We start from the raw sequence: 25,154 nt of genomic DNA, 5'->3' as shown, positions 1-25,154 counted from the left end.
GAGGAGGAGTGAGGAGGTAGGAGTGCAACTTGAGGGCGTGAAAGAAAGAATAAGAGGCTGACAGGTCCCAGGCCCGGTGAGACAGGGGTGTGTGGGTTAGGAAGAAAGGAAGAAGGGAGGCTGGTAGGTCGCAGACCTGGCGAGAGAGGGGTGTGAGGGTTGGAAAGGAAGGAAGAAGGGAGGCTGGTAGGATGCAGACCTGGCGAGATAGGGATGTGCGAAGAGGGTGTGTGGGTTAGGAAGAAAGGAAGAAGGGAGGCTGGTAGGACGCAGACCTGGCGAGATAGGGGTGTGCGAGAAGGGTGTGTGGGTTAGGAAGGAAGGAAGAAGGGAGGTTGGTAGGACGCAGACCTGGAGAGATAGGGGTGTGCAAGGAGGGTGTGTGGGTTAAGGAGGAAGAAGGGAGGCTGGTACGACGCAGACCTGGCGACAGAGGGGTGTGCGAGGAGGGTGTGTGGGTTAGAAAGGAAGAAGGGAGGCTGGTAGGACGCAGACCTGGCGAGAGAGGAGTGTGCGAGGGTGTGTGGGTTAAGGAGGAAGAAGGGAGGCTGGGAGGACGCAGACCTGGCGAGAGAGGGGTGTGCGAGGAGGGTGTGTGGGTTAGGAAGGAAGAAGGGAGGCTGGTAGGACACAGACCTGGCGAGAGAGGGGTGTGCGAGGAAGGTGTGTGGGTTAATGAGGAAGGAAGAAGGGAGGCTGGTAGGACGCAGACCTGGAGAGATAGGGGTGTGTGAGGAGGGTGTGTGGGAGGGGAAGGAAGGAAGAAGGGAGGCTGGTAGGACGCAGACCTGGCGAGAGAGGGGTGTGTGACGAGGGTGTGTGGGATGGGAAGGAAGGAAGAAGGGAGGCTGGTAGGACGCAGACCTGGCGAGAGAGGGGTGTGTGAAAAGGGTGTGTGGTTTGGAAGGAAGGAAGAAGGGAGGCTGGTAGGTCGCAGACCTGGCGAGAGAAGGGTGTGGGAGGAGGGTGTGTGGGTTAGGGAGGAAGGAAAAAGGGAGGCTGGTAGGTCGCAGACCTGGCGAGAGAGGGGTGTGCGAGGAGGGTGTGTGGGTTAAGGAGGAAGGAAGAAGGGAGGCTGGTAGGACGTAGACCTGGCGAGAGAGGGGTGTGCGAGGAGGGTGTGTGGCTTAAGGAGGAAGAAGGGAGGCTGGTACGACGCAGACCTGGCGAGAGAGGGGTGTGCGAAGAGGGTTTGTTGGTTAGAAAGGAAGAAGGGAGTCTGGTAGGACGCAGACCTGGCGAGGGAGGAGTGTGCGAGGAGGGTGTGTGGGTTAAGGAGGAAGAAGGGAGGCTGGGAGGACGCAGACCTGGCGAGAGAGGGGTGTGCGAGGAGGGCGTGTGGGTTAGGAAGGAAGAAGGGAGGCTGGTAGGACGCAGACCTGGCGAGAGAAGGGTGTGTGAGGAGGGTGTGTGGGTGAGGGAGGAAGGAAGAAGGGAGGCTGGTAGGACGCAGACCTGGCGAGAGAGGGGTGTGCGAAGAGGGTGTGTAGGTTAGGAAGGAAGGAAGAAGGGAGGCTGGTAGGACTCAGACCTGGAGAGATAGGGGTGTGTGAGGAGGGTGTGTGGGATGGGAAGGAAGGAAGAAGGGAGGCTGGTAGGACGCAGACCTGGCGAGAGAGGGCTGTGCGAGGAGGGTGTGTGGGATGGGAAGGAAGGAAGAAGGGAGGCTGGTAGGACGCAGACCTGGCGAGAGAGGGGTGTGCGAGGAGGGAGTGTGGGTTGGGAAAGAAGGAAGAAGGGAGGCTGGTAGGATGCAGTCCTGGCGAGAGAGGGGGTTCTGAGGAGGGTGTGTGGGTTAGGGAGGAAGGAAGAAGGGACGCTGGTAGGACGCAGACCTGGCGAGAGAGGGGTGTGCGAAGAGGGTGTGTGGGTTAGGAAGGAAGGAAGAAGGGAGGCTGGTAGGTCGCAGACCTGGCGAGAGAGGGGTGTGCGAGGAGGGTGTGTGGGTTAGGATGGAAGGAAGAAGGGAGGCTGGTAGGTCGCAGACCTGGCGAGAGAGGGGTGTGCGAGGAGGGTGGGTGGGTTAGGGAGGAAGGAAGAAGGGAGGCTGGTAGGACGCAGAGCTGGCGAGAGAGGGGTGTGCGAGGAGGGTGTGTGGGTTGGAAAGGAAGGAAGAAGGGAGGCTGGTAGGTCGTAGACCTGGCGAGAGAGGGGTGTGTGAGGAGGGTGTGTGGGTTAGGAAGGAAGGAAGAAGGGAGGCTGGTAGGACGTAGACCTGGCCAGAGAGGGGTGTGCGAGGAGGGAGTGTGGGTTTGGAAGGAAGGAAGAAGGGAGGCTGGTAGGACGCAGAGCTGGTGAGAGAGGGGTGTGCGAAGAGGGTGTGTGGGTTAGGAAGGAAGAAGGGAGGCTGGTAGGACGCAGACCTGGCGATAGAGGGGTGTGTGAGGAGGGTGTGTGGGATGGGAAGGAAGGAAGAAGGGAGGCTGGTAGGACGCAGACCTGGCGAGAGAGGGGTGTGCGACGAGGGTGTGTGGGTTAAGGAGAAAGGAAGAAGGGAGGCTGGTAGGACGCAGACCTGGCGAGAGAGGGGTGTGCGAGGAGGGTGTGTGGGATGGGAAGGAAGAAGGGAGGCTGGTAGGACGCACACCTGCCCCCTGCAGTCTGCTTCCCCCACCCCCCTCTGCTCCCTCCCGCCCCCTGCAGTCTGCTTCCCCCACCCCCCTCTGCTCCCTCCTGCCCCCTGCAGTCTGCTCCCCCCACCTCCCTCTGCTTCCTCCTGCCCCCTGCAGTCTGCTCCCCTCCACCCCCCTCTGCTCCCTCCTGCCCCCTGCAGTCTACTCCCCCCACCCCCCTCTGCTCCCTCCTGCCTCCTGCAGTCTGCTCCCCCCACTCCCCTCTGCTCCCTCCTGCCCCCTGCAGTCTGCTCCCGCCACCTCCCTCTGCTTCCTCCTGCCCCCTGCAGTCTGCTCCCCCCCACCCCCCTCTGCTCCCTCCTGCAGTCTGCTCCCCCCACTCCCCTCTGCTCCCTCCTGCCCCCTGCAGTCTGCTCCCGCCACCTCCCTCTGCTTCCTCCGGCCCCCTGCAATCTGCTCCCCCCAGACACCCCTCTGCTCCCCCTCCCCTCCTGCCCCCTGCACTCTGCTCCCCCCAGACACCCCTCTGCTCCGCCCACCCCTCCTGCCCCCTGCAGTCTGCTCCCCCCAGACACCCATCTGCTCCGCCCACCCCTCCTGCCCCCTGCAGTCTGCTCCCCCCTCACCCCCTCTGCTCCCTCCTGCCCCCTGCAGTCTGCTCCCCCCGATCCCCCTCTGCTCCCTCCTGCCCCCTGCAGTCTGCTCCCTCCACCCCCCCGCTCCCTCCTGCCCCCTGCAGTCTGCTCCCCGAACCCCCCAGTGCTCCCTCCTGCCCACTGCAGTCTGCTCCCCCCACCCGCTCTGCTCCCTCCTGCCCCCTGCAGTCTGCTCCCCCGACCCTCCTCTGCTCCCTCCTGCCCCCTGCAGTCTGCTCCCCCAATGCCCCTCTGCTCCCTCCTGCCCCCTGCAGTCTGCTCCCCCAACCCCCCTCTGCTCACCCATACCCCTCCTGCCCCCTGCAGTCTGCTCCCCCAAACCCCCTCTGCTCCCCCCGCCCCTCCTGCCCCCTGCAGTCTGCTCCCCCCCGAGTCCCCTCTGCTCCCTCCTGCCCCTTGCAGTCTGCTCCCCCAACCCCTCTCTGCTCCCCCCCCGCCCCTTCTGCCCCCTGCAGTCTGCTCCCGCGAAACCCCTCTCTGCTCCCTCCTGCCCCCTGCAGTCTGCTCCCCCAAACCCCCTCTGCTCCCCCCACCTCTTCTGCCCCCTGCAGTCTGCTCCCTTCACCCCTCCTGCCCCCTGCAGTCTGCTCCCTCCCCCAACCCCCCTCTGCTCACCCCTACCCCTCCTGCCCCCTGCAGTCTGCTCCCCCCACCCCCTTCTGCTCCCTGCAGTCTGCTCCCCCCACCCAACCCTCCCTCTGCTCCCCCCACCAAACCCCCTGCAGTCTGCTCCCTCCTCCAACCCCCCTCTGCTCACCCCTCCCCCTCCTGCCCCCTGCAGTCTGCTCCCCCCACCACTCTCCTGCCACCTTTAGTCTGCTCCCCCCACCCAACGCCCCTCTGCTCCCCCCACCAAACCCCTGCAGTCTGCTCCCCCTCCTAAGCCCCCACTGCTCCCCCCACCCGCCACCCCTGCTTCCCCCACCAAACCCCCTTTAGTCTGCTCCCCCCACCACTCTCCTGCCCCCTTTAGTCTGCTCCCCCCACCCAACGCCCCTCTGCTCCCCCCACCAAACCCCCTGCAGTCTGCTCCCCCTCCTAAGCCCCCACTGCTCCCCCCACCCGCCCCCCTGCTTCTCCCACCAAACCCCCTTTAGTCTGCTCCCCCCACCACTCTCCTGCCCCCTTTAGTCCGCTCCCCCCACCCAACCCCCCTCTGCTCCCCCCACTAAACCCCCCTGCAGTCTACTCTCCCCCACCAAACCCTCCCACTCTCTTCCCCCCACCAAACCGCCCTGCAGTCTACTCTCCCCAAACACCCCCACTCTCCTCCCCTCGCCAAACCTCCTGCAGTCTACTCCCCAGTCCACTCCCCCCACCAAACCCCCTGCAGTCTACTCCCCTCAAACTTCCCCCATGCTCCCCCACCAAACCCTCTTCATTCTACTCTCCCCCACCAAACCCTCCCACTTCCCCCCCCCACGAAACCCTCTGCAGTCTACTCTCCCCCACCAAACCCTCCCACTCTCCTCCCCCCACCAAACCCCCTGCAGTCTACTCTCCCCCACCAAACCCTCCCACTCTCCTCCCCCCACCAAACTCCCCTGCAGTCTACTCTCCCCCACCAAACCCTTCCCACTCTCCTCCCCCCACCAAACCCCCCTGCAGTCTACTCTCCCCCACCAGGCTGATGGTTAAAATGGCCAGCATAGCATATTGCGCAAGAGAGCGTCCACACTGGCACGGATGCTCTTGCGCAAAAGCACAGGCCAGTGCAGACGCTCTCTTAGAATCCTAGAACCACAGAGTTGGAAGAGACCTCAGAAGGTCAAGTCCAGCCCCCTGCGCTAGGCAGGACCAATCCCAACTAAATCAACCCGGCCAGGGCTTTGTCAAGCCGAGACTTAAACACCTCTAGGGATGGAGACTCCACCCCCTCCCTAGGGAACCCATCCCAGCGCTTCCCCATCCGCCTAGGGAAAGAGTTTTTCCTAATATCCACCCTGGACCTCTCCCACTACAACTTGAGACCATTGCTCCTTGTTCTGCCCTCTGTCACCACTGAGAACAGACTCTCTCCATCCTCTTTGGAACCTCCTTTCAGGAAGTTGAAGGCTGCTCTCAAATCCCCCCTCACTCTTCTCTTCTGCAGACTAAACAGACCCAACTCCCTCGGCCTCTCCTCGTAGGTCGTGTGCTCCAGCCTCCTAATCATTTTGGTTGCCCTCTGCTGGACCCTCTCCAGTGCGTCCACATCCTTTTTGTAGTGGGAGGCCCAGAACTGGACACAATACTCCAGATGTGGCCTCACCAGAGCCGAATAAAGGGGAATAATGACATCTCTGGATCTGCTGGCAATGCTCCTCTTAATGCACCCTAATATGCCATTAGCCTTCTTGGCTACCAGGGCACACTGTTGTCTCATATCCAGCTTCTCATCCCCTGTAGCCCCCAGGTCCTTTTCTGCAGAACTGCTACTTAGCTGGTTGGTCCCCAGCCTGGAACTCGTCTGGAAGAGTTTTTGCACAAGATCACGCCAGTGTAGACGTAGACAGAGGGGGCCACACAAGGATTTTCTGGAGACCCCGAAGAGTTTCCTGCTGCTCACTTCTGCGTCCCAGCTTAGTTCCTGTGAGTCAGTGGCCCCGCCCCCAGACCAGACCGTGCCCCTGCCATTAATGACGGAGCCTGGGACCCGTTTGTGTGCCACACAAACCCACGTGTCACTCGCCGGACCATTCAGTGCTCCAACCTGACGGGAGCCGATAGGATGTGCCCCGCGTTCCATCATTTGCATGCACCGCGCCAGGGCAATGACGTCACTAGCAGTGCGCTGCTGTTCGTAACTGGCAGCGGCATCTTCGCACCAAGCCGGGCCACGAGGCAGCAGGCGCAGCGCTGGGGGCAGAGCTACAGGGGAGCGGCCCGGCTGGGCGGTGTGCACACTCGGGTGCCCAAGGGCTGAGATCCAGGCGGGTCAGCGTCACACTCTGACTTCCCTGCCGCCTCCCGCAGGAACTTCCTCGGGGCCGGGTGGCGCAGTCCGGAAGCTGCTACTGCTCCTATGGTGCCACAAGGCCGCAGTGGCTGGTGGAGGCGCTCTCACTTCTCCTTGCATGCACTGCATCGCTTCTCATCCGCCCGCCTAAGGTGGGATTTCCTGGCGAACCTGCTCCCTGTGACGTCAGGACCTGCCACAGAGGCAGGGCACCGCCCCGCCCAAGCAAGAAGCAGAGCTAGGGTTGCCAGATGGTTTCAACAAAAATACCAGACACACCTGACATGACATCACAATCTACATTACATCTGATTTAGATAATACCCGACATTAATATTTTCTCAATTTGTTTCCCGAAGAAAAAGCTGAAATCCTGGACCGTCCAGTTCAAAACCCGTCACCTGGCAACCATAAGCAGAGTGGTGCCTTGTCGGAGCGGTTCCAGCCTCCATAGCCACTCGGTTTCAGTCTCTGGTGTCCCCCCTCAGACCCCTCCGTACCACAGGAGCTGGGGGGCTACACTGGCTGTACCGCCGCAGGAAACCTCCGACCCCAGTTGCTGTCCCAGCCAGGCACCCTGAGTCTGAACCTGTCCCGCCTGGCCCCGTGTCTCCCTCTGTCTGTCACTTGCAGACCCGGCACCAGCTGAGCACTCGCCGGAGCCAATCGACTCCGGGCCCTGTTCCCGGGGGACGCGATTGGAGCATGTACCTGGGCACCTTCCAGTCACGGTTCCCAGTCGGTTGCTGTCAGGCTGTGGACCGAGCAAACGTCACTTCCGGTCCATGGGCCGGGGCGCGGGCGTCCACTGCACCACACGTGCCGGCATGACGCTACATTGTGAGAGCTTACAGCGCCCACGTGACTGCTGTTTGTTGCCCCGTGAGGGATGCGAGACGCACAGCTCCTGCCTCCTGCCAGAACGCGGCACGGGAGTTACAATCCCCCTGTTGTACCAAATAAAAGCAAGCAGGATTTTATGAGGGGGATTCACCAGGTCCTGATGAAATGCATCCCAGGATACTCAAGGAGCTGATAGAGGAGGTATCTGAGCCTTTAGCTATGATCTTTGAAAAATCATGGCAGACAGGGGAAATTCCAGAAGACTGGAAAAGGGCAAATATTGTGCCCATCTATAAAAAGGGGAATAAGAACAACCCAGGAAACTACAGACCGGTCAGTTTAACGTCTGTCCCAGGGAAGATAATGGAGCAGGTAATTAAGGAAATCATATGCAAACACTTGGAAGGTAATAAAGTGATAGGGAATAGCCAGCATGGGTTTGTGAAGAACAAGTCATGCCAAACTAATCTGATAGCTTTCTTTGATAAGATAACAAGCCTTGTGGATAAGGGAGAAGCGGTGGATGTCATATACCTAGACTTTAGTAAGGCATTTGATACGGTCTCGCATGATATTCTTATTGATAAACTAGGCAAATATAACTTAGATAGGGCCACGATAAGGTGGGTGCATAATTGGCTGGATAACCGTAGTCAGAGAGTTGTTGTTAACGGTTCTAAATCCTGCTGGAAAGGGATAACAAGTGGAGTTCCTCAAGGGTCTGTTTTGGGACCCGTACTGTTCAATATCTTCATCAATGATGTAGATATTGGGATAGAGAGTACGCTTATTAAGTTTGCAGATGATACCAAACTGGGTGGGGTTGCAACTTCTTTGGAGGATAGGGACATAATTCAAAATGACCTTAGCAAGTTAGAGAAATGGTCAGAGGTAAACAGGATGAGGTTTAATAAGGAGAAATGCAAAGTGCTCCACTTAGGAAGGAACAATCAGTTCCATACATACAAGATGGGAAGCGACTGTCTAGGAAGGAGCATGGCGGAAAGGGATCTAGGGGTCATAGTGGACCACAAGTTGAATATGAGCCAACAGTGTGATGCTGTTGCAAAAAAAGCAAATATGATTCTAGGTTGTATCAACAGGTGTGTTGTAAGCAAAACTCGTGAAGTCATTCTGCCGCTCTACTCTGCACTAGTTAGGCCTCAGCTGGAGTACTGTGTCCAGTTCTGGGCGCCACATTTCAAGAAAGATGTGGAGAAATTGGAAAGGGTACAGAGAAGAGCGACAAGAATGATTAAAGGTTTAGAGAACATGACCTATGAAGCCAGGCTTCATGAACTGGGCTTGTTTAGTTTGGAAAAAAGAAGATTAAGGGGGGACATGATAGCGGTTTTCAAATATCTAAAAGGGTGTCACAAGGAGGAAGGCGAAAATTTGTTCCTCTTGGTTTCTGAGGACAGGACAAGGAGTAATGGGCTTAAAGTGCAGCAGGGGAGGTTTAGATTGGACATTAGGAAAAAATTCCTAACTGTCAGGGTGGTCAAATATTGGAATAAATTGCCAAGGGAGGTGGTGGAATCTCCCTCTCTGGAGATATTTAAGAACAGGTTAGATAGACATCTGTCAGGGATGGTGTAGACGGAGCTTGATCCTGCCTTGAGGGCGGGGGGCTGGACTCGATGACCTCTCGAGGTCCCTTCCAGTCCTATTATTCTATGATTCTATGATAAGGCAAAAAGCCACATTTATTGTAAAGATAATAATAAAAAAAATAAAGAAAAGATAGAAGCAAACAACGTTGTTTAACTACTTAACCCTTATACATATAAACATTCATTCATCCATTCATGCAAGTTCTGTGTATTGTTATTGTTCCCAGCCTGGAAGTTGCTTGTGACAGAATACTGGCCAGGTATTCTGTACACAAGTGATGGGAGTGGGGAGCGAAGTCCTGATCAGATGCGCATCTGAAGCTCCTGGTGGGCTGGCAGCAGAACCTTGGAATCTGATTCCATAGTTTTTTAGTCCAGTTCTTACAGGAATTTCTTCCTATGCCAGTCTATGGGAATTGCTGCATCATGCTGATGTCCAGGGTGGCTGCCAGGTGCTCGTCAGTGATCTCATTGGGTGGATCTCCAGTAGTTGGTTTTCTCCACTTGACACCTTTTGGTTGCACTGGCACCTGACACCTTCTTCAGCCCTTTGTTGCTGTATTCTCAGGCTGGCACCTCTCAGAACCATTCATTCATCGTCCAAGCACTCTCTCATACATTCATACAGTATTTTGTATAATAATAAAAGTTGTAGTTACAAAAGTTTCTGGGTGGTTTTGCTTAAAACATTCTCCCAGTGCTGAGTAAAGTTACAATGTTTTAAAGAGAACAGGCATCAATTATGTAACAAGGCCCTTAGTCAATTACAGGGCTTGGCTCCCATAGCAGAGTTAGTGGCCTGACAATGCATTGTTACAATGTATCTCTGCAATGTCAATTTCAAGCAGCCCCTTGCACAAGCTTGAGCATGCCCTGGGGCACAGAGGGGGGGCTGTTTCTGGCTACATAGGATTATATTCTTAACAGTTCTAAGTTATATGACCTAATACATTATATTCTAAAGGGGCAATAATAATAATAAATCTAAACATTTAACAATCTTAACTAAGAAGAAGAAGAAGAATTAATAATAAATCTAAACACTTTAAGTTGTGGGGAATTATGGGGAGTCACTTCCATTTGGGGGAATCATTTTCAATACATTAATATGTTATCCCTACACCCCCGCCCGCATCAATGCATCATGGGAGCCGGAGTGGGGTTCCCATGTGTGAACTGTCAAAACAAGAGGCCCCCTTGAGAGGGCGCGTGTCCGTCTCAGTGTCTGCCAGCTCCCGCTACAGTCACGGGTGGGGCCCTGAGCCCGAGTCCCTGTCCTGCCTGGCTCTTCCCTCTGGCCCTCCCACAGGCCACTATGACTCCCTCCTTCCTCCCTCCCACCCCAAGGCCCACCTGGCTGGAGCCAGGCAGGAGCGCGCAGCACTGGCACACCCCTGGGGGGGAGGGGGCGGCCTGGGGAAGCGAGTGATGCACGCCAGGCTGAAGTGCAGCCTGGGTCCTGCTTGGGACCAGGAGGGAGTGGGGGGCTGGTGCTGGATCCAGGAAAGGGGGAGGAGCGAGTGCGCGGGGAGGGGTGCTGATGACGTAATTGCAAAGGAGGAAACTGAGGCATGAGTGCTGGCCAGAGAAAGCAGAGCAGGTGGGGGTGGGGCTGTTCAATGTCGGTTCACAGAGCAGTCGATGGACTCGTGAATTCTCACCAGCTATTCGACGATTCAACAGTCCCGGGGGCGGGGCCGGTGTGACATCACAAACAGCTGCCACCACACTTGGCTCTCCGTAGCCGTTTCAGAGACACACACGGGCCGGTCACATTTGGCTTCTAACCGTTTTAGCGACGCAGTTCTGCAAGCACAGAGGGGAAGCCGATTGTGATAGATGGAGGTTCGCTGCGACACATTTGGCTGCCTGGACCCCCCCCCCCCCCACCTCTGGTTCAGAGAGTTTCACCCTGACCCCCCATACCCACCACCCTCAACTCCAGCTCCAGGGCAGGGTTTCCTCAAAGACTTTCCATCCAGAAGAAGAGTGGGCCAGGACTTCTGCCCGAAGGCTGGAGCCGCAGACAGACCCACGTGGTGGCTGCCCCGCTGTTCCCAGGGCTGGCTGCCTGGCAGGCGGCTGCTGGAGTCGGAGGCGGGGTACAACTGTTCCTGGGGCGGGGCTCCCTGCAACCCTCTTCCCCCTCCCCCTCTGCCCTCCGAGCCTCCTGCCAGCTCCCCCACCTTTGTTTCCCCACATGTTGCTGGCTCCCAGGCTCCCACTCCCTGCAAATGCTGGGGGCTGCAGCAGCTCCCCTCTGCCAAAGGCAGGGACTCACAGCCCAGCCCTGGGGGGAGAAGCCTGGGACAGACCTTGCCCTGCACACAGCCTGCCCCAGGATGTGCGCTCCCTGGGGGGAGGAGGGGCCAAATCTCACCTTCTACTCACCAGGGGCTGTGGCGCTGCCTGGGACAAGGCCCTGGGTCCTAACAAGGGGGGGGGAGGGAGAACCACGCTGGTGTCTCTATGATGGGAGAGACTCTCTGGGAGCAGTGCCACTGGCGAAGTGGAAAAACACATTGACAGAGCCGGACGAGTGCCCGGGCCTCAGCTTCAAGACAGGCCCAACAAACAACAGAATCCTCCTAGTCATCACCTAGAGCCCCCAACTGAAACCCTTCCAGCGCATCATTAACAATCTACGACTTACCTTGGAAAACAATCCCTCACTCTCACAGGCCTTAGGACACAGGCCGGTCCTCGCTCACAGACACCCCCCACCCTGAAACATTCTCTCCAGAAACCAGACATCCCACCTCAAAGACACTCAGCCAGGAAGCCAACTCCCCAAGAAATTCCAGTGCCAGCCCTGTCCTCACATCTGCACACGTGACAGCATCACAGGGCCTAACCACATCAGCCACCGCATCAGAGGCTCATACAAGGGCACATCCAAGGCGATCTGTGCCACCCCTGCCAGCCAGGCCCCTCGGCCACGTGTGTCGGCCACACTGGACAGACCATACGACAAAGGAGTCAGGGACACAAATCAGATATGCAAAACGGTAGCACAGAAACCTCCCGGGGAACACGGTATCTGGCCAGCACCCTCACGCCCAGCCCACTCCTGCACCTCACCCCTAGCCAGACGCCCCAGCCCCGGCCCGCGCCCCCATCGTTCCCCGCCCCCCCCGCCTCCCCCAGCCCAGACGCCCCGCCACCGGCCCCCTACCCCATCTTCCCCTGCCCCCCCCGCCTCCCCCAGGCTAGACGCCCCACCCCCGGCCCGCTCCCCCATCTTCCCTCGCCCCCCCGCCTCCCCCAGGCCAGCCGACCCACCCCCGGCCCGCGCCCCCATCTTCCCTCGCCTCCCCGCCTCCCCCAGGCCAGATGCCCCACCCCCGGCCCGCTCCCCCATTTTCCCTCGCCCCCCCCCGCTTCCCCTAGGCCAGACGACCCACCCCTGGCCCGCTCCCCCATCTTCCCTCGCCCCCCCGCCTCCCCCAGGCCAGACGACCCGCCCCCGGCCCGCTCCCCCATCTTCCCTCCCCCCCCCTCCAGGCCAGACACCCCGCCCCCGGCCCGCTCCCCCATCTTCCCTCCCCCCCCCTCCAGGCCAGACACCCCGCCCCCGGCCCGCTCCCCCATCTTCCCTCCCCCCCCCCCAGGCCAGACACCCCGCCCCCGGCCCGCTCCCCCATCTTCCCTCCCCTCCCCCAGGCCCACAACCCGCCCCCTGCCCGCTCCCGCCCCCCCGCTGGCAGCTCCGTCCCGCACGCTGGCCCCCTGCTTGTGGCTGCGCCCAGAGCCTCAGGGCCACAAAACCCGGCGCCCTGGGACCCCGAGGAGCGACTCCGGCTCGAAGAGGCTTAAACCTCCCCCGCCCGGGGCAGCGAGGTGTCCGGGGGCGCACGGCAGCGCGCGGGGGGGTCACTACTGATTGTTCTGTGGGTCACCCCCCGGCAGGTTCCCGCCCCGCCAGGAACAGCGACAAGGCGGGAAGCTGCCCCGCGGGACCGGGTGTGACACGGAGCGCGGCCAACAAGGGGCGGGCTGGGCGCGGGGCAGCCTCGCGCTCGGACCCAGGATCCGCTCGTGCTCCCGCGCTCCTTGGACCTTCCTGCCATGGCGGCGCCGGCCGCCCAGTCAGACAACGCCCCCGGCGACAGCCCATTGGCCGACAGGGCCGCACGTTACAGGCGCCTGGGGAGAGCCCATTGGCCGAACCAGAGGCGGGAAACCCTTTGCTGACAGCCCATTGGCTGGCACACCTCCAGGAAACGCCCCAGAGTCACGGCCCATTCGCGGACAGAGCAGTCCGTTAAGAGCCCCCCGGGTCAACCTATTGGAAAGCCTCAGAGTCAGAACACGTCCTTCTGTGGACAGAGCAGTCGGTTGGGATTCACCCCGGACAGCCTATTGGCCGCCAGCAGAGCCGGAGCACGCCCCTATAGTGACTGCCCACGTGCCTACAAAGCAGTCTGGTAACGTCCGCTCCGGAAAGCTCATTGGCCGATCCCTCAGGAGAGACACACCCCTTCGCGACAGGCCGTTTGCCCACAGAGCCGCCCGTTAACGGCCCCTTGAACCCGCCCCTTAGCCGGAAAGAACCAGGGAGCGGCCTGTAGCGAGCCCGCTCGCCCACACGTCAGCGCGTTAATACCCCGCGAACCCCCCCTCCAGCGGCTCTGGCGCCTCAGCGCCTCGCGTCCCCTTCTCCGCGCCCGGCCCAGGCTGGCCCGGAGCTGCCGGGTGCGGAGAGACGCAGGCGAAGGGCTCGGCCCGTCACGGGCACCGCTGGGGGGCCGGGCTCGGGACGCGCTGAGCAGGGGAGCTCCTCCCCCCCCCCCCCCGGCCGGGCGCCCACGCGCTGAGACAGGGTCAGGGCGGGGCCGGGCCGCAGCAGCTGGAGGCCACGCGCTGAGGCGGGGGACTCTGCCCGGGACTGGACAGGGAAACGCTCAACGGGGAATGCAGCGCGCTCGCAGGAAACTACAACCCCCAGGAGGCGTCCGGCGCGCCAACGTCACTTCCTTTTTCATCCACTTCCGCCGCCTCGCGGAGCAAATGGCAGCTTAGCCAAAGCCTCCCCCACCCAATCAGGAGCAGGCGCGGGGCCTTGCCCCTCTCACTGCTGCTGACCCCGCAGTGGCTGCTGGGAGATGTAGTTGCCCCGGCCTCCATTTCCCACCGGCCACGGCGGCTCCCCTGTTGTCCCGTTGCAGCTGAATGGCGCGAATCCTGAAAACACTTGAATATGCATGTGTTGTTACCCGCACTTGTGAATGTTCCAGCCCCAGGACCACTCCACTGGTTCACCACTACACAGAATTACGTTTAAATAGATTTTTAAGATAATTTTTCCAACTGGACACCACCCCACGGCATCAGGGAAAGGATAGTGGCAGAAACACATCTGAGGGGGCATTTTGGGGAATACAGTTTCAGCACCCAAGTCGGTCTTTGCAATCTTATGTATGCAGGTTTTCAAATCACTGATCACACCTCCAGTTGCACGGGGTAGCACATAGGACACCACATTTTTCAAACAAAGGTAAGAGAAGGCTTCAGGTCCCCTGCTGCGTCAAGGCACATTGCACTAGAAGCACACCTGAGAAGCAGCAGCAACTTTAAGTCTCCCTCCCCTGCCCACCACAAAGTGGACTGGCACAGAGATCTCTAGATAGATATACGTGAGTCACCACTGGATGCATGGTGAACATGGCCATGAAGAACAAGTGGTCCTGTGGCACCTGAGAGACTACCCACAATACACAGGAGAAACTTAAACAAAATGGCCTGGTAGCACTTTATAGACTAACAAAACATGTAGCTGGTATCATGAGCTTTCATGGGCACAGCCCCCTCCTTCAGATGACCAGAGTTTTTTAGAATCATGAGCTTTAGTGGGCAAAAGTCCCTTCATCAGATGAACTGGTGTGTTGAGCACATTAGCCAACACAGAGAGAAGTCACAAAGAACAAATTCAGCACTGGCAGTCGCCATCCCAGTTCCAGGCCTCTGCTCAGGAGGACGTGCTTCTCCACCCCGCCCCCCCCTCCCCCCGAGAGATTAGCTACTCTCAAGATGGGGAAGTTCTCCTCCCACATCCAGAACGAGCAGGAAAACGTATTAGAAACCGAGCCACAGCTAGCAGGAAGCATTTTAAAAGATGGCTACCAGACAGATATCAAAAGTAACTGTAAATGAATAAACAATTATTAGTCCTGTGGCACCTTAGAGACTAACAAAAATATATTAGCATCTTGAGCTTTCACGGGCAAAACCCACTTCCATCAGATGATGAATAATTATCCAGTGAGGGGAGAGTTTTAGGGCATTCCTCAGGGATCCACTTCTCGCCTAATGCTGTTCAAAATCTTTCAGTGATTTGGAAGAAAACATAAAATCACTGCTGGTAAAGTTTGAAAATACCATAATGGCCAATAGGCTGGCAAACAATAAGGATGGGTCAGTTACCCAGTGACTTGGATTTCCTGGTGATCTGGGCTCATTTGAACATCTGTTTGAATACTCCTGACTGCAAGCTTGTAGCTCTAGGAGCATAGACTGCAGTCACACTGACACTAGGAGCATAGACTGCAGTCACACTGACACAGTGAGTCAAAGTAAGTGAGCGGACTTACCTGTCTGCCATGGTCCTGCTGAGAAAGGGGACGGAGTGGGTTAGGGCCTTGCCTCAGGCAGCAGGGACAGGGTTGGGGACCAGACTTCCCCAGCCAGCACTTCAGGGCTGCCACGGTAGCTGGGATCTCTGGGACTCTGGAAGGCATTTGAAGGGCCCAGAGCAGCTGCTGCTGCTGCTGCAGTAGTGGTGGCTGGGAGCCACAAGCCTGTATCAGTCCCAGGGCCCTCAAGCTGCTCCCTATTTTGTTCCCAACATCAGCAGTAATGTTTCAATGTGACTGCCCTCTTTGCCTGGGCACAGCAACACTGCAAGACCCCACCAGCAGGGCCGCTGCCAAGGAGAATAAAAGGGGCTGCAACATTAAAGTGATGTTGTGACACCGCTTGTCCTGGCGGTCAGTTCTTTCAGGGTGCCATACCAGCTCGTCACCAGAATGCTGTGCTAGCCCACTACCAGGATGCCACAAGTTACCAGGACACCACATCGGCCGCCTCTGACCCCATACCAGGACGTCACACCGGCCCATGCTGGTTCATGAACAGGTGTGTTGTGAGCAAGACACGAGGAGTCATTCTTCTGCTCTATGCTGCGCTGGTTCGGCCTCAGCTGGAGTATTGTGTCCAGTTCTGGGCATTGCATTTCAAGAAACGTGGAGAAACTGGAGAGGGTCCAGAGAAGAGCAACAAGAATGATTAACGGTCTAGAGAACATGACCTATGAGGGAAGGCTGAAGGGAGCAAGGGAGGTTTAGGTTGGACATTAGAAAAAAGTTCCTGACTGTCAGGGTGGTGAAACACTGGAATAAATTATCTGGGGAGATTGTGGAATCCCCATCTCTGGAGATATTTAAGAGTAGGTCTAGACAGTATTAGGTCTTGCAATGAGGGCAGGGGACTGGACTCGATGACCTCTCGAGGACCCTTCCAGTCCTAGTATTCTCGTATTCTGTTATTACCATGACACCTTACTGGCTCCCTCAGGCCCATTACCAGGATGCCATACCCTCCCTCTCTGGCCCATTGCCAGGACTCCGTACCGGCCTGTGATGGCCTATTGCCAGGACTCCGTACCGGCCTGTGATGGCCTATTGCCAGGACATTGTACTGACCCGTGATTGCCCCATCACCAGGACACTGTACCAGTCCCCTTTGACCCGTTACTAGGACACAATACTGGCTTTTTCTGGCCCATTACCAGGACACCGTACCAGCCTGTGCTGTCCCATTACAAGGACACTGTACAGGTCCCCTCTGCCCCATTACCAGGACACCATAACGGCCCATGCAGGCCCATTACCAGGACACAATACTGGCCCTTCCTGGCCTGTTACCAGGACACCAAACTGGCCTGTGCTGGCCCATTAAAAGGAGGCTATACTGGTCCCCTGTGCCCATTACCAGGACATCATATTAGCAACAGATGGCCCATTACAAGAACACAATCCCAGCACCGTACTGGCCTATCACCAGGACGCCACACCGGCCCATGCTGGCCCATCACCAGGACGCCACACTGGTCCATGCTGGCCCATTACCAGGGCACCATACCAGTCACCTCTGGCTGCAGGAGTTTGGGGATGTCAGAGGCTCAGTGTATGATGGGCTCAGTTTTGAGTTCGGGGGGGAGCGCAGGAGTGTTACGATGCTGCAGCCAGATGGGGGTTTGGCCCCAATTGGGGGTTTATTGGCCAGGGTTCATTTTATAATAAAATATATCAAACACAAAAGGTTTCAGCATTGTCTTTATTTATGACGGGGCAGGAACCTGTTTGGAATCCGGGGTCACTGACCCACAGAAATCTTACAAGTGAGATGCAAAGTAACAAACCCTCCAAATCCTCTCCCTGAGCCTCAATAATGTGGCCCCAATTGAAACACCTCACTCCCCTGGCGCTCCAGCCCCAGGTCAGATTAACTTCTGCAGTTCCAGGGTTAGTGGAATGTGGGCCCACAGGCTGGTGACCACAGCTCTAACCCAGTCCCCCTATCCCCGAGCCAGGCACTCCACCGGCACTCACACAAGCCCCCCCACCGCCTTCTCCCGAGCCAGGCACCAAAACCCAAGCCCCCCGCCCTGCTCCCAAGCCAGCAACCAACCCACCTTACCTAAGGCCGCCGAACCAGGAGCCCTCGCCGCCTTCACCACAAGATCCCTCACTGTCGCAGGAGCCCTCGTCGCTGCTGCTGCCTCTGCCACAAGACCCCTCGCTGTCGCAGGAGCCCTCGCCGCTGCTGCTGCCTCCACCACAAGACCCCTCGCTGTCGCAGGAGCCCTCGCCACTGCTGCTGCCTCCGCCACAAGACCCCTCACTGTCGCAGGAGCCCTCGCCACTGCTGCTACCTCCGCCACAAGACCCCTCGCTGTCGCAGGAGCCCTCGCCACTGCTGCTGCCTCCGCCACAAGACCCCTCGCTGTCGCAGGAGCCCTCGCCGCTGCTGCTGCCTCCACCACAAGACCCCTCGCTGTCGCAGGAGCCCTCGCCACTGCTGCTGCCTCCACCACAAGACCCCTCGCTGTCGCAGGAGCCCTCGCCACTGCTGCTGCCTCCGCCACAAGACCCCTCGCTGTCGCAGAAGCCCTCACTGCAGCAAAAGCCCCCCTCATTGCCGCTGCCGCCTCAGCCGCCACAAGACCCCTCACCATTGCAGGAGCCCACAATGCTGCAAAAGCCCTCCTCGCAGCTGCCGCTGCCTCAAGATCTGCCACCGCCACATGAGCCCTTGCCGCCACAAAAGCCACTGCTGCCACACGTGCAGGACATGACATCCTGCACGTGCAGGACGTGACGCAGGCGCTGGAGGTCATGAGCACAACGGTGCGGGCCATGAGCATGCGCTGAAATGCGGTTCACAGAGGCCCAGATGACCTGAGCGGTTCTGGGTTCCCTCAGGAGCCACAATTTCTTCGCTGGCCACCGCTGCTCTATTGAAAATGAAACCAATATATTTAAAAATGCAGAAAACACACAGAACACCAATAAATGATATTCTATTATTCTTTAACAGTGACATTTAAACTGTGATTAACCATGATTATTTTTTAATTTTGTGATTAAATGTGACTAAGTTTTTAAATTATTTGACAGCTCTGGTATATACTTGGTTGAGATTATATCCAAACCACAAGAAGTCAACAAGTCCAGCCCCCCTCCCCCTCATGGAAGGACCAAGAACCATCTCTAGATCATCCCTGATAGATGTCTATCTAACCTGCTCTTAAATATCTCCAATGTTGGAGATTCCACAACGTCCCTAGGCAATTTATTCCAGTTTTTAGCCACCCGGACAGGAAGTTTTTCCTAATGTCCAAGCTAAGCCTCCTTTGTTGCAATTTAAGCCCATTGCTTCTTGTTCTATCATCAGAGGCCAAGGAGAACAATTTTTCTCCTTCCTTAGTGTAATATCCTTTTAGGTACTTGAAAACTGCTACCATGTCCCCTCTCAGTCTTCTCTTTTCTAAACTAAACAAGTCTAATTCTTTCAGTCCTCCCACATAGGTCATATTTTCTAGACTTTTAATCATTTTTATTGCTATTCTCTGGACATTCTCCAATTTCACCACATCTTTCTTGAAATGTGGTGCTCAGAACTGGACACAATAATCAGCGCAGAGTAGCGCAGAAGAATGACTTCTTGTGTCTTGCTCACAACACTCCTGTTATTGCATCCCAGAAGCATGTTTATTTTTTTTTTGCAACAGAGTCACACTGTTGACTCATATTTAGCCTGTGGTCCACTATAACCCCTAGATCCCTTTCTGCCGTACTCCTTCCCAAGCAGTTGCTTCCCATTCTGTATATGTGAAACAGATTGTTCCTTCCTAAGTGGAGCACTTTGCATTTGTCCTTATTAAACTTCATCCTGTTTAACCTCAGACCATGTCTCCAATTTGTCCAGATCATTTTGAATTATTATCCTATCCTGCAAAACACTTGCAACCTGCCCCTCTCCCCGGCTTGGTATCATCTGCAAACTTAATATGAATACTTTCTATGTCACTATCTAAATAGTTGATGAATATATTGAAGAGAACTGGTCCCAAAACTGACCCCTCAATTAATATTAACTGTTCACCCAAAACTGATTATTTAATGACTTTCTTCAAATGAAGGGTTTAAAATAAGTCTTTATTTCTGTTTCAATATTTGTTTCTGTTAAGAATTGCATGCAGCAGTATAAATAACACACAAGCATCAAAGACAGACAGATTTGTGTTGTAGTGAATTTAATTAAGAATTGACTCTTCAGGACTACAACTGGAGTTTGATTTTAAATAGCTGTAAGCTACACAGACTTCAGCAGTGATATTGGAACAATTTTTAGGGTGGGGGATGCTCCCCTTTTTAAGAGCTGATCCCCTCTTTTAATTCTGTCTGTGCCCCTCACTGCTCCAGGCTGGGGCCACAGCTGGGGACAGCTGTGGAGGCCTGGGCCAGGAGTGGAACTGCAGAGCCAGCAGCCAGGACACAGGGCAGCAGTGGGGCTGGTGGCCAGCAATTTAGGACTGGTAGCGAAGTCTTTGGGTGAGAGGTTAGCAACTGTGACCCTGGGACCAGCAGTGGAGCCCCTGGGGTGTGGTCCAGTGGCTGGGACACAGGGTGATGTCCAGGATCCCCACCAGGCACAAACTCTGGGGTTGCTGCAGCACTCCCCTGCCTCTCCCTCACATCCCCAATTCCCATGCCTATGGGCTGTGGAAGCAGATCTGTTCCTATTGCGTGTATCATGGAGTTTTAGAGCATATGTGTAGGAAAGATAGAAAATATGGCAAAAGACCAGCTTGGCTTAACAAGGAGATCTTGCATGATCTCAAAATAAAAAAGGAGTCCTATAAAAAATGGAAACTAGGACAAATAACAAAGGATGAATATAGGCAAGCAACACGGGAATGCAGGGGCAAGATTAGGAAGGCAAAGGCACAAAATGAGATCAAACTAGCTACAGGCATAAAGGGAAACAAGAAGACCTTTTTTAAATACATTAGAAGCAAGAGGAAGACCAAGGACAGGGTAGGCCCACTGCTCAGTGAGGAGGGAGAAGCAGTAACAGGGAACTTGGAAATGGCGGAGATGCTCAATGACTTCTTTGTTTCGGTCTTCACCGAGAAGTCTGGAGGTGTGCCTAACGTAGTGAATACAAGCAGAGAGAGGGTAAGTTTAGAAGATAGGATACACAAAGAACAAGTTAAAAATCACTTAGGAAAGTTAGATGTCGGCAAGTCACCAGGTCCTGATGAAATGCATCCCAGGATACTCAAGGAGCTGATAGAGAAGGTATCTGAGCCTTTAGCTATGATCTTTGAAAAATCATGGCAGACAGGGGAGATTCCAGAAGACTGGAAAAGGGCAAATATTGTGCCCATCTATAAAAAGGAGAATAAGAACAACCCAGGAAACTACAGACCGGTCAGTTTAACGTCTGTCCCAGGGAAGATAATGGAGCAGGTAATTAAGGAAATCCTATGCAAACACTTGGAAGGTAATAAAGTGATAGGGAATAACCAGCATGGGTTTGTGAAGAACAAGTCATGCCAAACTAATCTGATAGCTTTCTTTGATAAGATAACGAGCCTTGTGGATAAGGGAGAAGCGGTGGATGTCATATACCTAGACTTTAGTAAGGCATTTGATATGGTCTCACATGATATTCTTATTGATAAACTAGGCAAATATAACTTAGATAGGGCCACGATAAGGTGGGTGCATAATTGGCTGGATAACCATAGTCAGAGAGTTGTTGTTAATGGTTCTAAATCCTGCTGGAAAGGGATAACAAGTGGAGTTCCTCAAGGGTCTGTTTTGGGACCCGTACTGTTCAATATCTTCATCAATGATGTAGATATTGGGATAGAGAGTACGCTTATTAAGTTTGCAGATGATACCAAACTGGGTGGGGTTGCAACTTCTTTGGAGGATAGGGACATAATTCAAAATGACCTTAGCAAGTTAGAGAAATGGTCAGAGGTAAACAGGATGAGGTTTAATAAAGAGAAATGCAAAGTGCTCCACTTAGGAAGGAACAATCAGTTCCGTACATACAAGATGGGAAGCGACTGTCTAGGAAGGAGCATGGCGGAAAGGGATCTAGGGGTCATAGTGGACCACAAGTTGAATATGAGTCAACAGTGTGATGCTGTTGCAAAAAAAGCAAATTTGATTCTAGGTTGTATCAACAGGTGTGTTGTAAGCAAAACTCGTGAAGTCATTCTGCCGCTCTACTCTGCACTAGTTAGGCCTCAGATGGAGTACTGTGTCCAGTTCTGGGCGCCACATTTCAAGAAAGATGTGGAGAAATTGGAAAGGGTGCAGAGAAGAGCGACAAGAATGATTAAAGATTTAGAGAACATGACCTATGAAGCCAGGCTTCATGAACTGGGCTTGTTTAGTTTGGAAAAAAGAAGATTAAGGGGGGACATGATAGCGGATTTCAAATATCTAAAAGGGTGTCACAAGGAGGAAGGAGAAAATTTGTTCCTCTTGGTTTCTGAGGACAGGACAAGGAGTAACGGGCTTAAAGTGCAGCAAGGGAGGTTTAGATTGGACATTAGGAAAAAATTCCTAACTGTCAGGGTGGTCAAATATTGGAATAAATTGCCAAGGGAGGTGGTGGAATCTCCCTCTTTGGAGATATTTAAGAACAGGTTAGATAGACATCTGTAGGGGATGGTGTAGACGGAGCTTGGTCCTGCCTTGAGGGCGGGGGGCTGGACTCGATGACCTCTCGAAGTCCCTTCCAGTCCTATTATTCTATGATTCTATGATATGACTATTCATCTGAACAGGCTATTAGCATGATGATTCCCTCATTCTAATTTGTTACTTCCATTTTCTGCTTTTAGATTCCATATTCCAATGTAGAAGCTCTACTCCAGCACCTAGATCAAATAACAGCTCTTCCATTCAGATGGGAGCACAGGGACATCTACTGACAAAATAGCATTACTAGGTCAGGATTTCACAGCTGAGCCAAAGACAGGTCATTTTTAGAAGTAACCCCAGTTCTCTGGGTTTTCCCAGGATAATATGCACTATTAAAAATGAAAACAAACAAAAAGTTCAGACAAATTTAAAAAAACACAGAGCTGCAAAGCAGCTTGGGGGGAAGGAATGGAAGATATGAAAGACAAAAACAAATCAGGGGACACTAAAATTATAGAACACAGAAAGTTGAGAGACTTTGTCATCCTCATTTCCATGCATTTGTTTTTGAGATTATGTTGAGATTTCCTTAAAATATTTAATCAATTGTTATCTCGAGTTTAATAAAGGTCTAAAAATAAAGTATTAATAAATATAAATGGCATTTTTCCATTTCCGCTAACTCAACTTTCAAAGTCAGATACTTTAACATATGGGAGTATAATACAGAGGTGGGCAAGAGGGCCTTTGTGGGCCGAATCCGACCTGCCAAGCAGATTGATCCGGCCCACAGAGGCCCTGCTGCTCCCCCGCCCCCAGGCCAATGAGGGCCTGGGAAAGGGGGGGCACACAAAGCTTCCTCCCGCCCTGCCAGGAGCACGCAGTGCTTTGCAGCGACATGCACTCCTCGCAGGGCGGGAGGAGATGTCACAAAGTTCCCTCCACCCGCCTCCCCACCCTGTGAGGAGCATGCAGCACTTCAAAGTGCTGTGCGCTTGCAGGGGCGGGGGTAGGGCGAAGGAAGTTTCACACAGCTCCCCTGTCCCCAGCCTCTGACTGGCACGGGAGCACGCAAAACCTCCTTCCACCCTGCGAGGAGCGCATGGAACTGTGAAGTGATGCATGCTCCTCGTAGAGTGGGGGTAGGGCGGGAGGAGGCTTCGTGTGCTCCTGCCGCCCCCAACTTCCTTCACCCGAAGGCTTCGCACGCTCCCCTGCTCCCGGGCCCTGACTGCCCTGGGGATGGGGGAGAGTGAAGCCTCTTCCCGCCCTGCCAGGGGCATAGGTGCCTAGTGGGAAGGACGGGGGCAAAGGGGCTCCCCCCAGCACCAGATCAATCATGGTCTATGGGTGGGGAAACCCAGAAGCATCCTGGCCCCGCCCCTTCCAGCTTAGGCCCCGCCCCTTTCAGGACAGCCCGGGATCACTTCAAAAATTTTTTGAAGTGGCCCCTGGCCAAAAATTATTGCCCATCCTGGTATATTATTTACAAGATGCATATTCAGAACAGCTCACCTCAGCTGTAAATCTGCAAACTGACACATCTCATGTTTCATTTTTATTTGTTTCATATTCTCCGATGTGAAATTGGAAAAAAATACTTCAATCTCTTGAAAAAGATATCAGCTATGAGTAGGATTAAACTTGGCAGCCAGAACTTTTCATACTACCTGTACATTGCACAGTGGATAACATTTACAAAAATGTATCTCTGTCTTAGTTCTTTGGACTGAATGATGCCCAACTGAACTGCTTTCTTTGTCTTGGCAACACTAAATCTAATGACAAATCTTTTTGTTCTCTCTCAGAATCCAGAAGTTTATAGCCAAGCATATTTATAGCACCTCTGCAAACTTCTTGTACTTTCTTGATTTTCTGGAAGGAAAGAATATTCCTCCAGGCCTGGGAAACGTTAACTGCATCTCGGGAGGTGATTTTGAAGGCTTCCTTTTTCTTTCCTGCTCCTTGGCCATGTGTGATATTATATATCCAGCTTTCAAGTTTGGGGGTCAGTCTAAGGTCTGCAAATTTATACATGTCCCTGATTTCTGATAAGGGATCTCGTACCAGATCTTCAAAACGGATCATCAAATAGCGATCTTTTAGAAATCTTGGAGATTTCTGAGTAGCTGTTTCATAAATCTGGACATGACTTCTACAAACTTCCTGCATTACTTTAAATTTGCTGTCCTCCACTTTAGTACCATTCATGCTCAGAACAATCCCATTGTCACGCGCTAAGGCTTTTACTGACTGTTCTCGTGACTTGGCAACAGCCCTGGGGTCACGCACCAAGTGAATGACTTTGAGGTTCAGGGAAGCGTCAGTGAGAAGGGGATAGAGAACGGTCAGATCGAAGAACCGGACCTCCTTGACAACAACGTGGCTGTATGTCTTGCAAGCCTCCTCCACCTTGCTGAACGGGTACTTGCCACAAAGGGTCTTGCAAGCCATTTCATTGGTGATGTCAGTGCGCTGAAAGGAATCACAGGCAGGGGCTGAACAGAGTGCCCGACTCACTGCCCACTGGAAGAGATCAGACAAGTTTCTCTTCCAAGGCATGTAGGCATCGAACACAGACATGTCACACTTGAACACAGACCTGACTAGGTCTCTAACAGACATCTGTAACACTTTGGCACTGTTCTGGTACATCGTCACCCACACGTGCCAGGCAGGCTCCATCAGGTAGAAGACATCCGGGTGCTGGCTGAAGAGCTGGCCAACAAAGGAAGATCCTGACCTCCAGGAAGACAGAATGAGGATGTGCACCTGAGATGGCTTCTCTTCAGATCGAGGCAGGAAGTTGTTATGTTGCACATACATAAACAATAAGAATCCAGTCTGAATCATGAGGAAAACCACAACAATGGTGCTGGAAATCCGCAGTCTCACCATGCTGGTTGAAGGAAAGCAACTATTACCCTGAAAAGGGAGAGGAAAAGGCTGTTTAGTATTTGGTAACAGCTGCAGTAGCATAATGGCACAATGCACAGCCTACTGTACTGTTCAGACTTTTCTTATCCGTAAGTATAGCTTGTGGAGTCTGCAGGGTGGATCCATCAGCAAGAGAGCTGAGAAAGGCTGTAAATAGAATGGGGAGCAGGCAGTGCAAGATTAAGCACAAAGCTGCCAACAGAACTGCCAGACCCTGAGCAAGGAGGTGGAAGAGAGGGCTCTACAACCCCGAAGGGGCAGGGCCTCGGGAGGAAGGACAGGGCTGAAGGCTCTTCTCCTCCAGCCAGCCCCTCAGTGACATAAGAACGGCCAGACTGGGTCAGACCAAAGGTCCAGCCAGCCCA

At 54.6% G+C, this 25,154-nt stretch overlaps 1 protein-coding gene across 3 annotated transcripts in view; it reads right to left on the bottom strand.

Moving 5' to 3' along the window:
* Positions 1-16,820: 16,820 nt before the first annotated feature.
* Positions 16,821-25,154, bottom strand: part of LOC149523760 (carbohydrate sulfotransferase 5-like) — an 81,212-nt gene continuing 72,878 nt past the window's right edge. For all 3 annotated transcript variants that reach the window (XM_075918242.2, XM_075918239.2, XM_075918240.2), the window contains exon 2: positions 16,821-24,777. In XM_075918242.2, the coding sequence (XP_075774357.1) occupies positions 23,569-24,750 (1,182 nt within the window). In that variant the 5' untranslated portion in view covers positions 24,751-24,777 and the 3' untranslated portion in view covers positions 16,821-23,568. The remainder of the gene's footprint in view (positions 24,778-25,154) is intronic.

Source organism: Pelodiscus sinensis, chromosome 12 (genome assembly GCF_052426305.1).
Source record: "Pelodiscus sinensis isolate ZL-2025 chromosome 12, ASM5242630v1, whole genome shotgun sequence".
Taxonomy (NCBI): Eukaryota; Metazoa; Chordata; order Testudines; family Trionychidae; genus Pelodiscus; species Pelodiscus sinensis.
Note: the sequence above shows the minus strand (reverse complement) of the source record. Positions and strands in the feature narration are given on the sequence as shown.